Raw genomic sequence first — 15,383 nt, 5'->3', positions numbered from 1 at the left:
TAGTTTACTCTCAACATATATTTTAGGTAAAATTGTGGCTTATTTCCCATTTGAATATACTTGATTACTAAGTAAATTCTCCAGGGGCGGAACGATGCGGGGGGACAAATGTTGTGCTGCGTCACAAAAAAAATTATAAAAACTGCGACTTTGACCCCTTAAAACTACCCTCATCCCCAACTCTGGTTTCCGTCCGCGGAGATTTTGCTTAGTTACGTCATGATCTACTTTCTCCCAAATTTTGGTTCACTATCTCGATCACGAACGTCACAAAAAATACCTTACCACCCCTGCCCCCACCCCTTTCTCGGCCACGCAGCGTTCCGCCCCTGGAGATTTTACTTAGTTACGTCATGACCTACTTATTACCAAATTTTGGTGCACTCTCTCGATCATGAGCGTCACAAAGAAATAATAAAAACCGCGACTTTGACCCCTTATAACTACCCTCGTCCCCCACTCTGGTTTCCGGCTCTGGGGATTTTACTTAGTTATGTCATGGTCTACTTATTCCCAAATTTTGATGCACTATCTCAATCACGAACGTCGCAAAAAACCCTTTATATTTTTTATATTCACCCCTACCCCACCCCTTTGTCGACCACGCAGCGTTCAGCTCCTAGAGATTTTACTTAGTTACGTCATGACCTACTTATTCCCAAATTTTGATGCACTATCTCGATCATGAGCGTCAAAAAATAAATAATAAAAACCGCGACTTTGACTCCTTATAACTACCCTCGTCCCCCACTCTGGTTTCCGGCCGTTGGGGAAAGTCATGTACACAACTAACTCAACATGTCCCCGTATAGTTTTTCCATATTACAGTAGAACCTCGATTATCCGTCAGGGCACCGGACCAAGGGTATGACGGATAATCGAAAAGACGGTTAACAGAACATTAAAAAAATATTAAAAATTCAGAGTACAACTCTCAAATTTCATTTGTATGGTTTGTTTGACAATATAAGAGGGATTTGTGTTCGTACAATCGAATATATTTAAAATATTCTGAAATCTGTGTTTGTTTTACTGTTGTTTCACATTTTGCGACGGCTCAATTTCTTAATCGGCATAAGATCATGCAATCTACTTTATTGGCTTCTTCTTGTTGAGAATACTACTCGATGAATTATTGCATATGCGATGCAGCTTCTCTAGATTATTTACGCAAATCTTTGTCAGTTACAATAGGTTCATCATTTTAGCTACAGTCAAATTCCAAGTCTGTGTCAGCTTTTGAATCTGTTTGGTCCGCCTTTGTTGCCATTTCAATGATTTCTTTATCTGTCAGCAATGGATAGCCGTTTGTGTTCTCATCACAAATCAAATTAACTTTTTTTTATTTTTTTTACATTAAAATTTTTGCTTGTGTAGTCAATACAACTTCTGTATGTAGCCTGAGGGTTAACAGAGGTGACGGTTAATGGAGAGACGGATAATCGAGGTTCCACTGTACTTATCACGCACAAAATCCGCTTCTATCTCTCCGACTATAACATATTGCACATATCTTTTGAACGGTTATACTTATAATAGTGAAATTTGGAGGGAGGTAATAAACGGAAGTGGGCTTCTCAAATAGTCATAACAGGTGACGTAATAGTCACAGATGACATCACAGGGCCACTTTGACCGATAATTTTAAATGGGACCTTATGACAAATGATATTTCGTTTGAAAGATATTAAAAATACCTATTCGATTAATACTAATTTTGTTTGGGTTTAATTTAATTTTGACGAATAAATTAAATAAATATAAAATTGTAGTTTATAAGCAGTTAAAATCGTTTTTAAGACTTTTATGATCATTTAAAAAAAAAAAGAACGGTGTACTGGTGACTATTATATTTAATTTAAAACTAAACAGTCTCTAAAAAGTAGTAGACTAAGAGCCGCTATAGGTGAAATTTCTTAATCATTTTAGGCACGATGGGACCCTATAACTTAAATAGTAGAACCTAAAAGAAAACGTTTGAACACTGTGCCGTCACTTTTCAGTGGCACATGCGTCGACAGTGGCGCATCAAACTTTCCACTTATGGACGGGATAAATAAATTAAAAGTTAACAGAACTTACTAACAGAATTAAATTTTTTTTATTTTTTTAAGTTCTATGTGATTAACACATAGGATTCATCGTGATTTTAACCCACCACCCCCTTCCCCCTGCCCCCACCATCAAAAACTTCATTTTTCGTTTTTATTTTTTTTTTCTTGGGATGCAATCAATTTTAAAATTTCAAAAAATTCACACGCATAGTTGAGGCTTTTATAAAACATGCCTATTTTTTATAGACCCATAGGTAGAGTGTACATAACCTCAAAAAATTAAAAGAATTTTTTTTTTCAAAAAAGCGTATAACTTTTTTTGAGGAATAGCTGCCGGTCTAATTTTTTCTTAATCTTGTGTGTTTTATCAAACACTATATTTTAAATTTTTTTCAGATTTTTCCGAAGTCTCCCCACCTTCAAAAATCCGAAAAACTGTTTTTTGGGGGGTTTTGGGGGATTTCCCTATTTTATAGACTTCATAATATATCAAATCAATTTTGTTTTTATAGGTTATATGTAACTTGAAGTAACTGAGTTCTTTAGAATATTTAAAAATCAGAAAAACACGTTCAAAACCCCCTTAAAAAACAGTTTTTTGGATTTTTGAAGGTGACCAACGTTACAGAAAAATCTGAAAAAAATTAGAAATATAGTGTTTGATAAAATACACAAGACTAAGAAAAAAATTAGATCTGCAGCTATCCCCAAAAAAAAGTTATATACTTTTTTTCAAAAAAAAAAATTTTAAAATTTTTTTGAGGTTATGTACACTCAACCTACAGGTCTATAAAAAATAGACGTGTTTTATAAAACCCTTATGCATGTAAAACTATGCGTGTAAATTTTTTGAAATTTTAAAATTGATTGCATCCCACCAAAAAAAAATAAAATCGAAAAATAAAGTTTTTGTTGGTGGGGGCAGGGAGAAGGGGGTGGTGGGTTAAAATTACGATGAATCTTATGTCTTAATCACATAAAACTTAAAAAAATGAAAAAAATTAAATTCTGGTAATTAGGGAGGGTATTTTTTAATTTATGTATCCCGTCCATAAGTGGAAAGTTTGATGCGCCACTGTAGACGCATGTGCCACTGAAAAGTGAAGGCACAGTGTTCAAACGTTTTCTTTTAGGTTCTACTATTTAAGTTATAGGGTCCCGTCGTGCCTAAAATGATTAAGAATTTTCATCTATAGCGGCTCTTAGTCTATAGTTTCGTGACGAAGTTCCAGATCAGCGATATATTTTTTTGAATAAATACTTATCTTGCATTTTATTGTATTGTTGAAATCTTGATCTTTTTTAAATAATTCAATTTTGAATTAACTTTTTAGAGCTTGCTTTAGATGGTATGTCAAATTTTAACAATCGTACATTGATATCGTTACTGATTTCTTTGCATCATTCCCTTCATTGATTACTAGATTATTTCGTCATCAATATTTTTCTTACTTTTTTTGTATTCATAGATACTCCATACCTCTCGCAGTACTGTTTGATGTAATCAACCAAAATCTGCAGTTCTCTTCATCTGTCCGCAAGAAGTATCGTATCATCTGCATATCTGGTATTATTCACTAGTATTCCGTTAATTGACTAGTCTTCTAGTGCTTCTTTAAACATATCTGAGTATAAATTAAAAAGTAAAGGGGACAATATACATCCTTGTACTCCTCGGCTTATAGGTGTCCGTTTAGATTTCTGTTTTTCTATTCTGATCTATTTTTGTAGAATATGATATTTGATTTAAAAATATAATTTAATTCAAATATACTTTCTTAAATGCTTTAAATTATTGCCTTAAATATTTTTAGAAAAAGTTTACTAGAACTGAAAGATCTTGAAGACATGGTTCAGAAACTTTTGGCACATTATTTTGTTCTAAAAATAATGTATCGTGAGGAGACACAACAGATTGAAGAGTATGAACAATATTTTAAAGGAGTTATAAGTTACATAAGTAGGGACATGGAAAGTTGTATTATCAGAACAGTGAGTAGGGTATAATTCTTTAGAATTAGATAATTAAACCTATCTAGATTACTTTATAACTAATTTAACATAATTACATAATTCAGGCGAATTTTATTAAAAAATATGATTATAAAACTTTCTCAACTCGACTTGCTAGGTCTTTAAGGGAGACGAAATTCTTCATCGGAGAGTGACAATGTACAATAAGCCAATTGGCTTTAGTACGAACGCTTTATAACAGGTGCCTTCCGAAAAAAATGGAATAACTTTTAAAACCAGGAAAAATAGATGACTGCAAACCAAGATCATTAATACCTTGGACTTCAGATATCCAGTTTCTTTTGTATAATAGACTAAACACTTGGGCCATACCAACCGATAAGCCTATCCTTCTTTCTAACAAATTTGCCGTAATGAAAACTGATGGATAGATAAATATCAAAGTGCTAAGAGATAAATCATTCAGCCAACATCCATACCAGCCAACATGCGTACCAGCTAGGAACAGAAAACAGTGAATGACAACAGTTAAGACAACAGTGACAACTGTTCTCTCAAAGACATTAGAAAATTTAAGACCATTTAACTTAGAAGGACTTTACTAAGTGACGGAACCGTTTAAAAGATGGGACTCCTTACTTTCATGTTGGACTGGACAAAGAGAGCACTAGCAAATAGAACCATTGTATCTTCACTACGCTAATCCACTACTGAGGTCAAGGTAATACGAGGTCGCCCACACGGAGGAGTACTTTACTAACGTTGATGCCATATGTTGACCAATTTGTAGTTTTGAAGACATCTAGGACTAGATTAAACAGCTTTGGCGATAATACGTCACCTTGTCGAACTCTTTCTTCTCTTAAGGGCTTAGGCGCAAAATTACGGCTCCAATGCTTTTTAAATGCATTCATTTTTTTCGAATCCTGAATGATAACAAATAGAGTAGTAAGGACAGCGAGAGACGGTTCCCCTATAGGAAGACGATCAGTGGGAAGACCAAGAAAACGATGGAACGACAACTTACTAGAGGCACATTGAAAAAACAGACAGTCATGTCTATACAAAAAGAAGAAGAAGAATATAAGTTTTATGAAAGAAAACAATAATTATGACTCCGAAACACCAGAATGAGAAGGGCTAAACAAGTTTTCCATATGACACAAAATAAAGTCAGTCTTGCTATAGTGATTGCCGACGTCTGTCAGACCCGACAAGGCACGTAAAATAAGAAGATATTTTATGAAGGTCGTACAAAATTGCTGTTTCTAGCACTTTGAGAGAAACATTCAGGATCGTGAGGCTATGTGAACCGGCCTCCCATCAATGGTGTTGAACCTAATAAGAGAACAAGGCTAGATGACAAACGAAACAAATAAATCTGTAAAGGTCGCAGTGTTCCAGTTTTTTTACCTGTTCCAGTTTATAATCCTAACTCAGTCTCTTCACGCAAAAAGTTTCCATGAGCTGATACATACATAACACATCATAAGAGAGGACACAATTGTTTGTACATATAAGTGCCGAAACTGGGGAAGTCGTAATGATAATGGTCACATAAGGATCGAGATTTGTAAATTAAGACATGGTAGATGCAGACTTGGTTAAATTGGTTATTTAGTGAAATATATTACGATAGGTAGTTTATTTATTGAGAGTTTATTGTTATTATAGTACTTACCACATAGCGCAAATTCTGAGTTTCGTATGGATTCCATCCGAACTGTATTGCCACTGAGTTCAGCACAATAATTAATTAAAAATATTGATCATAAACCATATCTCGACAATATTCGTAAAAAGTGATTCTAGGTCAATTGCTCGAATAAAGTAGAAAATTATACAGTCTGGTACAAATGTCTCGAATAAATTCGATATTTCGTAAACAGGCGACTTTAAGGAAAAATCCCGAAACAGGTCGATCTTTATTTTTAAGTTACGATATTTTGGCATATACTTCATACGAGTGACGTCATCCATATGGACGAGATGACGTAATCGATGATTTTTTTAATGAGACTAGGGGTCGTGTGATAGCACATTTGAAAGGGTATTCAATTATGTATTCAGTAATATAAATATTAACATAATTGTTTATACACAGTGTCCAAAAAATATTTTTTTAAATAAAAAAAAGAAGAATGTATGTAACTTATTTAATTCAAAATACATTTTACTATTGTCAGAAAACAGAAAGAAAAAAAAATTATTTGACAAATAAGCATTGTTTTTCGCTTAAATTCAATGTTCAAACCAGCTCCCGCCAACCGTCTGCCTCTTGGAAGTTTGAACATTTAATTTCAGCGAAAAGCGATGCTTATTTGTGAAATAATAGCTATTTGTATAACAAGGGAGGAAAGTGCTAATTTTCCTCCCGAGAATGAAGTTTACTGTCCGACGCGTAGAGGAGGGCAGTAATCATTCAAGGGAGGAAAAGGCACTTTACTCCCATGTTATACATATGGTTTTTCCACCTTCCTCAAATAACAAGTCATTTTTTTCATTTTTACTTAATTTATTTATGTAACTAACCAACAAAATTTATTAGAACTAAAACTAACAAGTAGGTACAATATAACTGTCAACTGTCAAATATAAGTCAAATTATTAATGTAAACATTGTTAAATCAGAATAACAATTTACTGTTTTTTACCATTCTGCAAAATACAGAGTGTTTTTAAATAAACGTTAAAATGTATAGATACTTACGTAATAGAAAATAAATATTGTACAGGGCGTCAATAAGTTATATTTCATGAATGAAATTTCATGACGTCACTTTTACTTTTCCTCCCTAGGGAGGAAAAGTACAACTTTGCTCCCTACAAGAAGGTCCGGAAAGGTATACTTTCGGTAGAGGTAGGTGGAAAACATTTTTTTTCTGTTTTCTGACAGCAGTAAAATGTATTTTGAATTAAATAAATTACATACATTCTTCTTTTTTTGTCAATTAATTTAATTAAAAAATTTCTTTTGGACACTGTGTATAAACAATTATGTTAGTATTTATATTACTGAATACAGAATTGAATACTCTTAAAATTGAGCTATCACACGACCCCTAGTCTTATTTAAAAAAATCATCAATTACGTCATCGCGTCCATATGGATGACGTCACTCGTATGAAATATATGCCAAAATATCGTAATTTAATAAAAATCGACCTGTTTCGGGATTTTTCCTTAAAGTCGCCGGTTCACGAAATATTGAATTTATTCCAGACATTTGCACCATTCTGTATATTTATCCAAGTATTTATTCACAATAATGCAAAATATATACCTACACATAAGAAAGATACTTAATATGACAAATTATGTAATATTCCATGTACATAAATAATAACATAAATATTATTTTTTGATGTTCATAATTGTTTATTAAACGCAATAACCTATCGGCACTTGGCAATTTTGGAATCCGCGATGCCAATCTTCGATAAAATTAAGGCAATGATTTTAATCCTTCCCTAATACCTGGAAATTATCATAATTCCTATATCATAATGAGACTAAATCAAAATCGTTATTTTTCTTTTTATTTCCAAAGTTCAAAGATATTTTAGATTTGTAATAAATATTTTTTCAGCATAAATTAATATACGATTATATACGTAGAATATCACATAATTTGTCCTATTTAAAATATCTTTCTTATGTCTATATTTTGTATTATTATGAATAAATATTTAGATATATACAAATTTTCTTTTTTATTCGAGCAATTTGTATTTTGAGCAATTTTCATGTCGAGCAATTCGTTTTCGAGCAATTGACCGGTTACCGTAAAAAGTATAGACGTGTCGCACTCTTTCTTTCTAGTTGGCGATTGCTATATTTCGTTATATTTTTAGAAGACTGCTATGCTATTTTAATATATTTACATATTATTTATTTTATAGGATAAAATGAAAGATGTAATTCAAAACCATCATGAGACTTCGTCCTCTGAAAGACTAAAGTTATCTAAAACAATTGTCAAGCTACTCTCTAAGAATGAAGGAAATTATTCTATCGATAGAGCTTTTGAGCTGATCAGTGAGTTTAACAAAGAAGTTGAACTTTTAGAAAACAAATTATTTACACCGGGTTTTAAAGATTTAAAATCTAAAGGTGGGCAATTGTAAGTATATATGTTATGGTAATTTTAAATTTATTTATACCATACATAATAGATACCTAAGTTCCTCCCTCGCTTAACAAAAGAACTGACATTAACAAACAAGTCAAATGTATCATTCTTTAATTTTACATAATTAAATAACTTTTTGATTTGCCTTTAGATTCCATAGAAATAATTAATAGATTGATACTTTAAAATACACACCATCATAATTCATATAAATAAATGTATAAATAAATACATAAATCGTAAAAAATTGATACGGTGTAGTAAGCACAAGATATTTTGCTTATTTTCATTAATTTTAGTGTTTATATACAGGGTGTCCCCGAAAATAGTGTGTTCCTTTAAGGTGTGGATATAATACACAATTTAGAACAAAAAAGTCCTATAACATTTTTTCCTAAAGTTAACCGTTTCGAAAAAAAGAATTACATTGTTCTCCATAGGAGTGAATTCTTATTTTCATTAATTTAAACGAGCTGGCAACATGGCTTAGAAGAACCTGTGACTGGAAATTTAATCAATGGAACCCGTTGTTTATTTACTATTTTTGAGGTGTGAATTAGGGTTATTGACATCCCTAGATGTAGGTGCCTACCTGCCAAATAATTATTTCTTGCTTTAATAATGTGGCATTTTTGCTATTAATATCTTGGTTTGTTTGATGTGAGGGGACGAGGACAGGGTGTCAACCTTTAGCTTTTGTCTTCCACGGTGTTGCCAGGCTTCAATTTGCATATTAAAATGTATTTTCGTTTTTTGGTCAAACGGCTGAATTTAGAAAAAAATGTTGTAAGACTTTTTTGTTCTACGTTGTGTCTTCTATCTATACCTTTAAGGAACGCACTATTTTCGGGGACACCCTGTATAGCCCTAATTGTGTACTTAACTAGTTTTGACATGTTGATATTTAATTTCAATTGGTATTGGCATTACATAACCATAATAATGACACCACTTTGCTCATGTTTTTAAACCAGGAGGAGTAATTCAAATTTACCGCTTCGCAATGCTTGTTTGTAATTGGTCCAACCGCAAGAAATTTTGACACTATTGGCATTTCATAGGTTAATTAAGTTATATCGGCAATGTTTTATGTTTTCTGCGTTATTTCTTTAATTTTTAGATTTGTAGTCTTTATTTATATAAAAAAAAACAGATGTTTTTAGAATTATTTTGTGACGTATTCATCGTCAAAGGCCGACATGATCAACCAAAAAATAAGATGTAATTGGTGATTTTTCTAGTGACTATTGGCTATGAATCTGTCTTTTTAGTTTACTTTTCCTGGTTTAAAAACAAGGTATAGTGTTATAGACATGTCATTACTAGTGCTGCCACCCCGATGTGTAAGTCGGAGAGATATATTATTACTGGGTGACATTATCATCACGAGTTCGAATGAAAAAGTGGGTTGCAGTGATAGGAGAACACGAAGAAGACAGAAGACATAGTTAATAACAACTGCACACGTCTTATAGAAATATATCAACAAAATTCATTAAAAGTAGGATATTGAACAAAAAGTATAAAATCTTAATGCTTAACAGGACAAACCTACACAGATAAAAAATATTGACGTCATTGTGAAAAGGGAAGCAGTTTGTGGATCAGATAATTATTTACTTAAAACTGTAGCTCTCATAAAATATAATAATAATAGTCTCCCGTTTTATACCGCTACGCGGCTTTGGGATTATAACTTACTAAAAATGTCTAGCTGTTCTCGCCGGCGCACAGTGGTTCCAAATTCTGAAAAAGTGGTCATGAGGCGAAAAAAAGTCCCTGTCAAGAGATTTTCATGTTTACAGTTGTTTTCTCATACTATCGTAGTCATAATACGCAGGTATAAGGATCAGACTGGATGTATTCTGGTTCATAGCTCAGGAACAATTGAGCCATGCCCGAGGTTTTGGCCGGCAGAGAAAGTGAAAAAGAACGCGTATATTGAAAACGCTGTAAAACGTTTTGTAGTTTATCAATTTTATCGCTGTAAAGCAGATTCTTTTTTTAAGGATGTAGTAATGTAAGAGGTAAGTTAACTTAAGATTTAGTAACAATAAATGCCTTAAATTTGTTATGCATAAATAGTGAATATATACTTGAAATAATCAAAATTTTGTAAAGATGCACTCAAAAAGTACAAAATTCTACATAATTCTGCGACTAATGTTTATTAATCTTAAAATATATAGTAAGAAGATACAGAATGACTTTCGTTTGGCTGCCTATGGATTGCTGGTAGTTGTTTGAATACAAAAGTGGGAAATGACGCATATTATATGATTCTGGTGGTTGTTAAGCATGTATGGGCGGTTGTACATAAGTAATAGGTTCTGAATATTGTACTTCATAAAGAAAATGTATTGGTAATGAGCAATTTCAACAGTTCCTTATAATATAAAATTTTAAACAAATATGCGTTTAAAATAAAATTTTCCAATTTCTTTCGGACATATTGGATCCGCCATTTTGTTTTAAAAAAAGTAATGTTAGATTTGTAATCAGCAACCTTAGCTACCAAATTTGACAAAAAAATGTTGGATCCGCCATTTTGTTTTTCAGAAAAAGTAATGTCAGATTCGTAATCGGCGATGCCAAAAACCCTTAGGAACGAAAGTAATTCCGAAGTGTATAAACAATATACGGATTTAAAGGTTCATGACCCGTGTTCTCTATGATTTTCACTGTCGGCCAAAATAAGGTCGTACATGGCTCACTTCTCCCGAAGTTATGAATAAGATAAAAATGTGTGTACCATTTTTATATATTCGGCTGTAATACGAAGGAAAAACAATCTTACTTTTTAATTAGAATAAGGAGTGCAGCCAGTCCCTTTAACTGCAATTTTCTGCTCTTATTGGAGCTTCATCAGAAGGAACGTAGGCACTGTTCTCCTTAATCCAATCAAATCGCATCGAAATGTTTTTCCAAATATTGCAGCCAAAATGATGGTATTGGGTGGCTAGCGCCATCTGGCCGTAAAAATACGAAGCAAGCTTTCAATCCTAATAGTAAATAATTAATATTGAAAAATATCAAAAATTACTAAAAGATTTTTAAATTGAAAACTTACTGGTACATCCCCATGTATACACCTCCAAGACTTCTACAATTTGCAAGTCATATGGATGCTGCAGTAAAGACGATAGGGAAGGAATTCTAAACTTTGCAATTCAAATCCCCCGTCTGCAGCCGGTTAGGAACTGAAAGATGCACCATAGTTACTCTACTGAGTAATAAGAAAATAAAATAAAAATGTGTGTACCATTTTTATATATTCGGCTGCAATACGAAGGAAAAACAATCTTACTTTTTAATTAGAATAAGGAGTGCAGCCAGTCCCTTTAACTGCAATTTTCTGCTCTTATTGGAGCTTCATCAGAAGGAACGTAGGCACTGTTCTCCTTAATCCAATCAAATCGCATCGAAATGTTTTTCCAAATATTGCAGCCAAAATGATGGTATTGGGTGGCTAGCGCCATCTGGCCGTAAAAATACGATGGTACACACATTTTTATTTTATTTTCTTATTACTCAGTAGAGTAACTATGGTGCATCTTTCAGTTCCTAACCGGCTGCAGACGGGGGATTTGAATTGCAAAGTTTAGAATTCCTTCCCTATCGTCTTTACTGCAGCATCCATATGACTTGCAAATTGTAGAAGTCTTGGAGGTGTATACATGGGGATGTACCAGTAAGTTTTCAATTTAAAAATCTTTTAGTAATTTTTGATATTTTTCAATATTAATTATTTACTATTAGGATTGAAAGCTTGCTTCGTATTTTTACGGCCAGATGGCGCTAGCCACCCAATACCATCATTTTGGCTGCAATATTTGGAAAAACATTTCGATGCGATTTGATTGGATTAAGGAGAACAGTGCCTACGTTCCTTCTGATGAAGCTCCAATAAGAGCAGAAAATTGCAGTTAAAGGGACTGGCTGCACTCCTTATTCTAATTAAAAAGTAAGATTGTTTTTCCTTCGTATTGCAGCCGAATATATAAAAATGGTACACACATTTTTATTTTATTTTCTTATTACTCAGTAGAGTAACTATGGTGCATCTTTCAGTTCCTAACCGGCTGCAGACGGGGGATTTGAATTGCAAAGTTTAGAATTCCTTCCCTATCGTCTTTACTGCAGCATCCATATGACTTGCAAATTGTAGAAGTCTTGGAGGTGTATACATGGGGATGTACCAGTAAGTTTTCAATTTAAAAATCTTTTAGTAATTTTTGATATTTTTCAATATTAATTATTTACTATTAGGATTGAAAGCTTGCTTCGTATTCGTATTATTATGAATAAGAATAGATCCGGTCTGATCCTTATACCTGCGTCTTATGACTCTACGATAGTATGAGAAAACAACTGTAAACCTGAAAATTCCTAAATACGTACTTTTTATTTTACCCCATGACCACGTTTTCAGCATTTGGGACCACTGTGCGGCGTTGGGATTTGAATCCCGGCCTACCTGCATGGAAGTCAGACATACTACCCTCTGAGTACTCCGGCTCCTCATAAAATATACATATTTAACAAAAGGGGATGCAAAAATAAATTAGATACGTTACTTAAAGTCTTACAAGCTATCTAAGAGACTCATCAACATTCAGCTGAGCGGGGTGCTCTTGCTCGAGATATGATATTATATAAACAAGGGATCATTTCATAAAACAGGTAGATTTCTTGTTTATGTAATTTCACACCTCGCACAATAGCTTCCCGTTTCGCTAACTATTAATGAGTCCCATAGATGGCTTGTTAGACTATACTGTTTTTTAATTTTGAATAGTAAGTTCTAAACTTTCTAGCTTAACGATTTTTTACAACTAATTTTTTTATTAAATTATATAACGTTAATAGTTTCTTAATCATTTTATTTATATTTACATTAAAATCCTTTTAGGAGAAGTTCTATAAAAACGCTTCAATCATTTTTAATCAGTGGTCCTACCCATCGGGTTCTTTTACTACCAAGCGAACTTCAGCTTCTTATTAGAAGAGTAGAGCATCTTCTCAAGAAGGAACTAGAGTCTGTTAAGTCATCAATAGAAATTATTGCGTGTGCGGTAAGTCTACTTTTTTTATTAGTTCTTAATTCACAAGGAAAAGAAAAATTTTTTCCTGTAGTTGGCTATATACCATCAATCACAAAAATTGGAAAAAAATTGTTGTAATGTAACCAACTCAATTTTCATCCCACGTGTTGGGAAGGTCCATACCTTATATAAGCGAATTATTCTGTTTCATCTATATCCATCCTTACTTACTTAAGCCGTCCTCTTGTACCTTGCGGTGTCGAGGTAAGTGGAGAAATGAGACGTCTCCATGCCTTTCGGTCGGTAGCTAGTCTTTCTGCTTCTCTCCACCCAATATTTCTTTTTCCGCAAGCCTTTCCAATATTTGCATTCCACGTTCTTGCTGGCCTGCCTCTTCTTCGTTTGTTGTCAGATGCCGCTTTCCATACCCTCTTTACAGTTCTACCTTCACTCATTCTCGCCATATGTCCGAACCACGATAACTGTTTCGTTTCAAGTCTGTCTAAGGTCCTTCCAACACCGCACCTTTCACGTATGTCTTCATTTCTTATACGATCACGTCTGGTCACCCCGGATACCGCACGTAAATATCGCATTTCGCATGCTTGGATTTTACTACGGATGTTGTCGTTCACTGTCCACGTTTCACTACCGTAGAGTAGCACCGGCTCGTATACGGTTTGAAATACTTTCATTTTTGTTTTCAGGCTTACTTCTTTCTTCCTAATAAAACTTTTATTTAGTGCATAGTATAATTTTGTTGCACTCATTACCCTGCTGTTTATTTCTGGTTCTATATTTCCTTGCCCATTCATTGTTGATCCTAGATACTTGAAGTCCTCAACTTGTGTAATGGTCTCATTATTCAACTTAACATTTATATTTTCTTGTGTTTTCGATATTACTAAAGCTTCTGTTTTTTCAATATTTATTCTCATCCCAAATTTCTTAAAGGCTTCATTCCAAACATTCACATTTACTTGCAAGTCTTTTTCTGATTTTGCCACAATAACCAGGTCATCGGCATATATCAACTCTGACACGCAAACTTGTTGAAGTTTATACACCCCAACCCTAGTTCTTTTTACCTTACCCCTGCATTCTTTTGCAATTTCGTCCATTAGAGTGATAAATAACAAAGGACTCAGAACACCACCTTGTCTTACACCTGTCCTTGTGTAGAATTCAAGAGATGAGCAATTGTTCGTTCTTACATTATTACGTGTACATTTATATATACTCTTTATTGCTTGGATTAACTTCGGTTTCACATTTCTACGGTTTAATATTTCCCAGATCTTGTTACGTGGCGCCCGATCAAATGCTTTTTCCAAGTCCACAAAACAGAGATACAACTTACTGTTATGCTCTAGGGCTTTTTCTGATAACTGTCTCACCGTGAATATGAGATCGGTTGTACCTCGCCCTGGCCTAAAGCCGCATTGGCTGTCATCCAGTGTGGCCTCGATCTTTTCTCGCAGCTTTTTCTCTAGTATTATTTCGTAGATTTTACTAGCAACTACCAACAATGATATTCCTCTATAGTTAGAACACTTATGTTTATCGCGTTTTTTGTGTAATGGTAGAATAGTTGCAAGCGTCCAATCTCTAGGTATGCATCCGGTACGCCAACAGCTCCTTATGATCTTCCATAGTAATTGTAATCCTTCTCCTTCCATATATTTAATTAGCTCAGCCTTAATATTATCGTGTCCTGCAGCCTTGCCATTTTTTAATTTTAAAATTGCTTCCCTGTATTCTTCGTATGTTATGTCATCATCATCTTGTTGTTCATTTAAATTGTACTCCTCCCTGTCATTCTCTATTTCGTTGTTGTCTCCCATTAATAACTCCATAAAATGTTCTCGCCATCTTTCGGTAATCTCTTCATTTTTTAATAATATGTTACCATCTTTGTCCTCTAAACCTGTTAATCCGTTTGATTTCTTTTGTCTTAGATTTTTTAAAGTCCTATAAAGCAACTTCGCATTCCCCTTACTATCACTTTCCATTTTATTTCCAAATTCTTCCCATTGTCGATTCTTAGCTTCTTTAATTTTATTTTTAACCAGTATTCTCTGTTCCTTATATTCTTGATAATTACTTTCACTTTTATTGCTTATATACTTTTTCCACAATTTTTTCTTCTTCGAAACTTCCAATTTTATGTCATTATT

General features: G+C 33.5%; 1 protein-coding gene across 1 annotated transcript in view; it reads left to right on the top strand.

Annotated features, from left to right (window-relative positions):
- LOC114330752 (uncharacterized) overlaps window positions 1-15,383 on the top strand; it is a 73,894-nt gene that overhangs the window by 49,759 nt on the left and 8,752 nt on the right. Inside the window, exons 6-8 of the mRNA XM_050656579.1 lie at window positions 3,869-4,046; window positions 7,932-8,152; window positions 13,074-13,236. Of these exons, the coding sequence (XP_050512536.1) occupies window positions 3,869-4,046; window positions 7,932-8,152; window positions 13,074-13,236 (562 nt within the window). The remainder of the gene's footprint in view (window positions 1-3,868; window positions 4,047-7,931; window positions 8,153-13,073; window positions 13,237-15,383) is intronic.

Source organism: Diabrotica virgifera, chromosome 7 (genome assembly GCF_917563875.1).
Source record: "Diabrotica virgifera virgifera chromosome 7, PGI_DIABVI_V3a".
NCBI classification, from domain to species: domain Eukaryota; kingdom Metazoa; phylum Arthropoda; class Insecta; order Coleoptera; family Chrysomelidae; genus Diabrotica; species Diabrotica virgifera.
The sequence above is the reverse complement of the archived record's forward strand: the minus strand, read 5'-3'. Positions and strand labels throughout refer to the sequence as shown.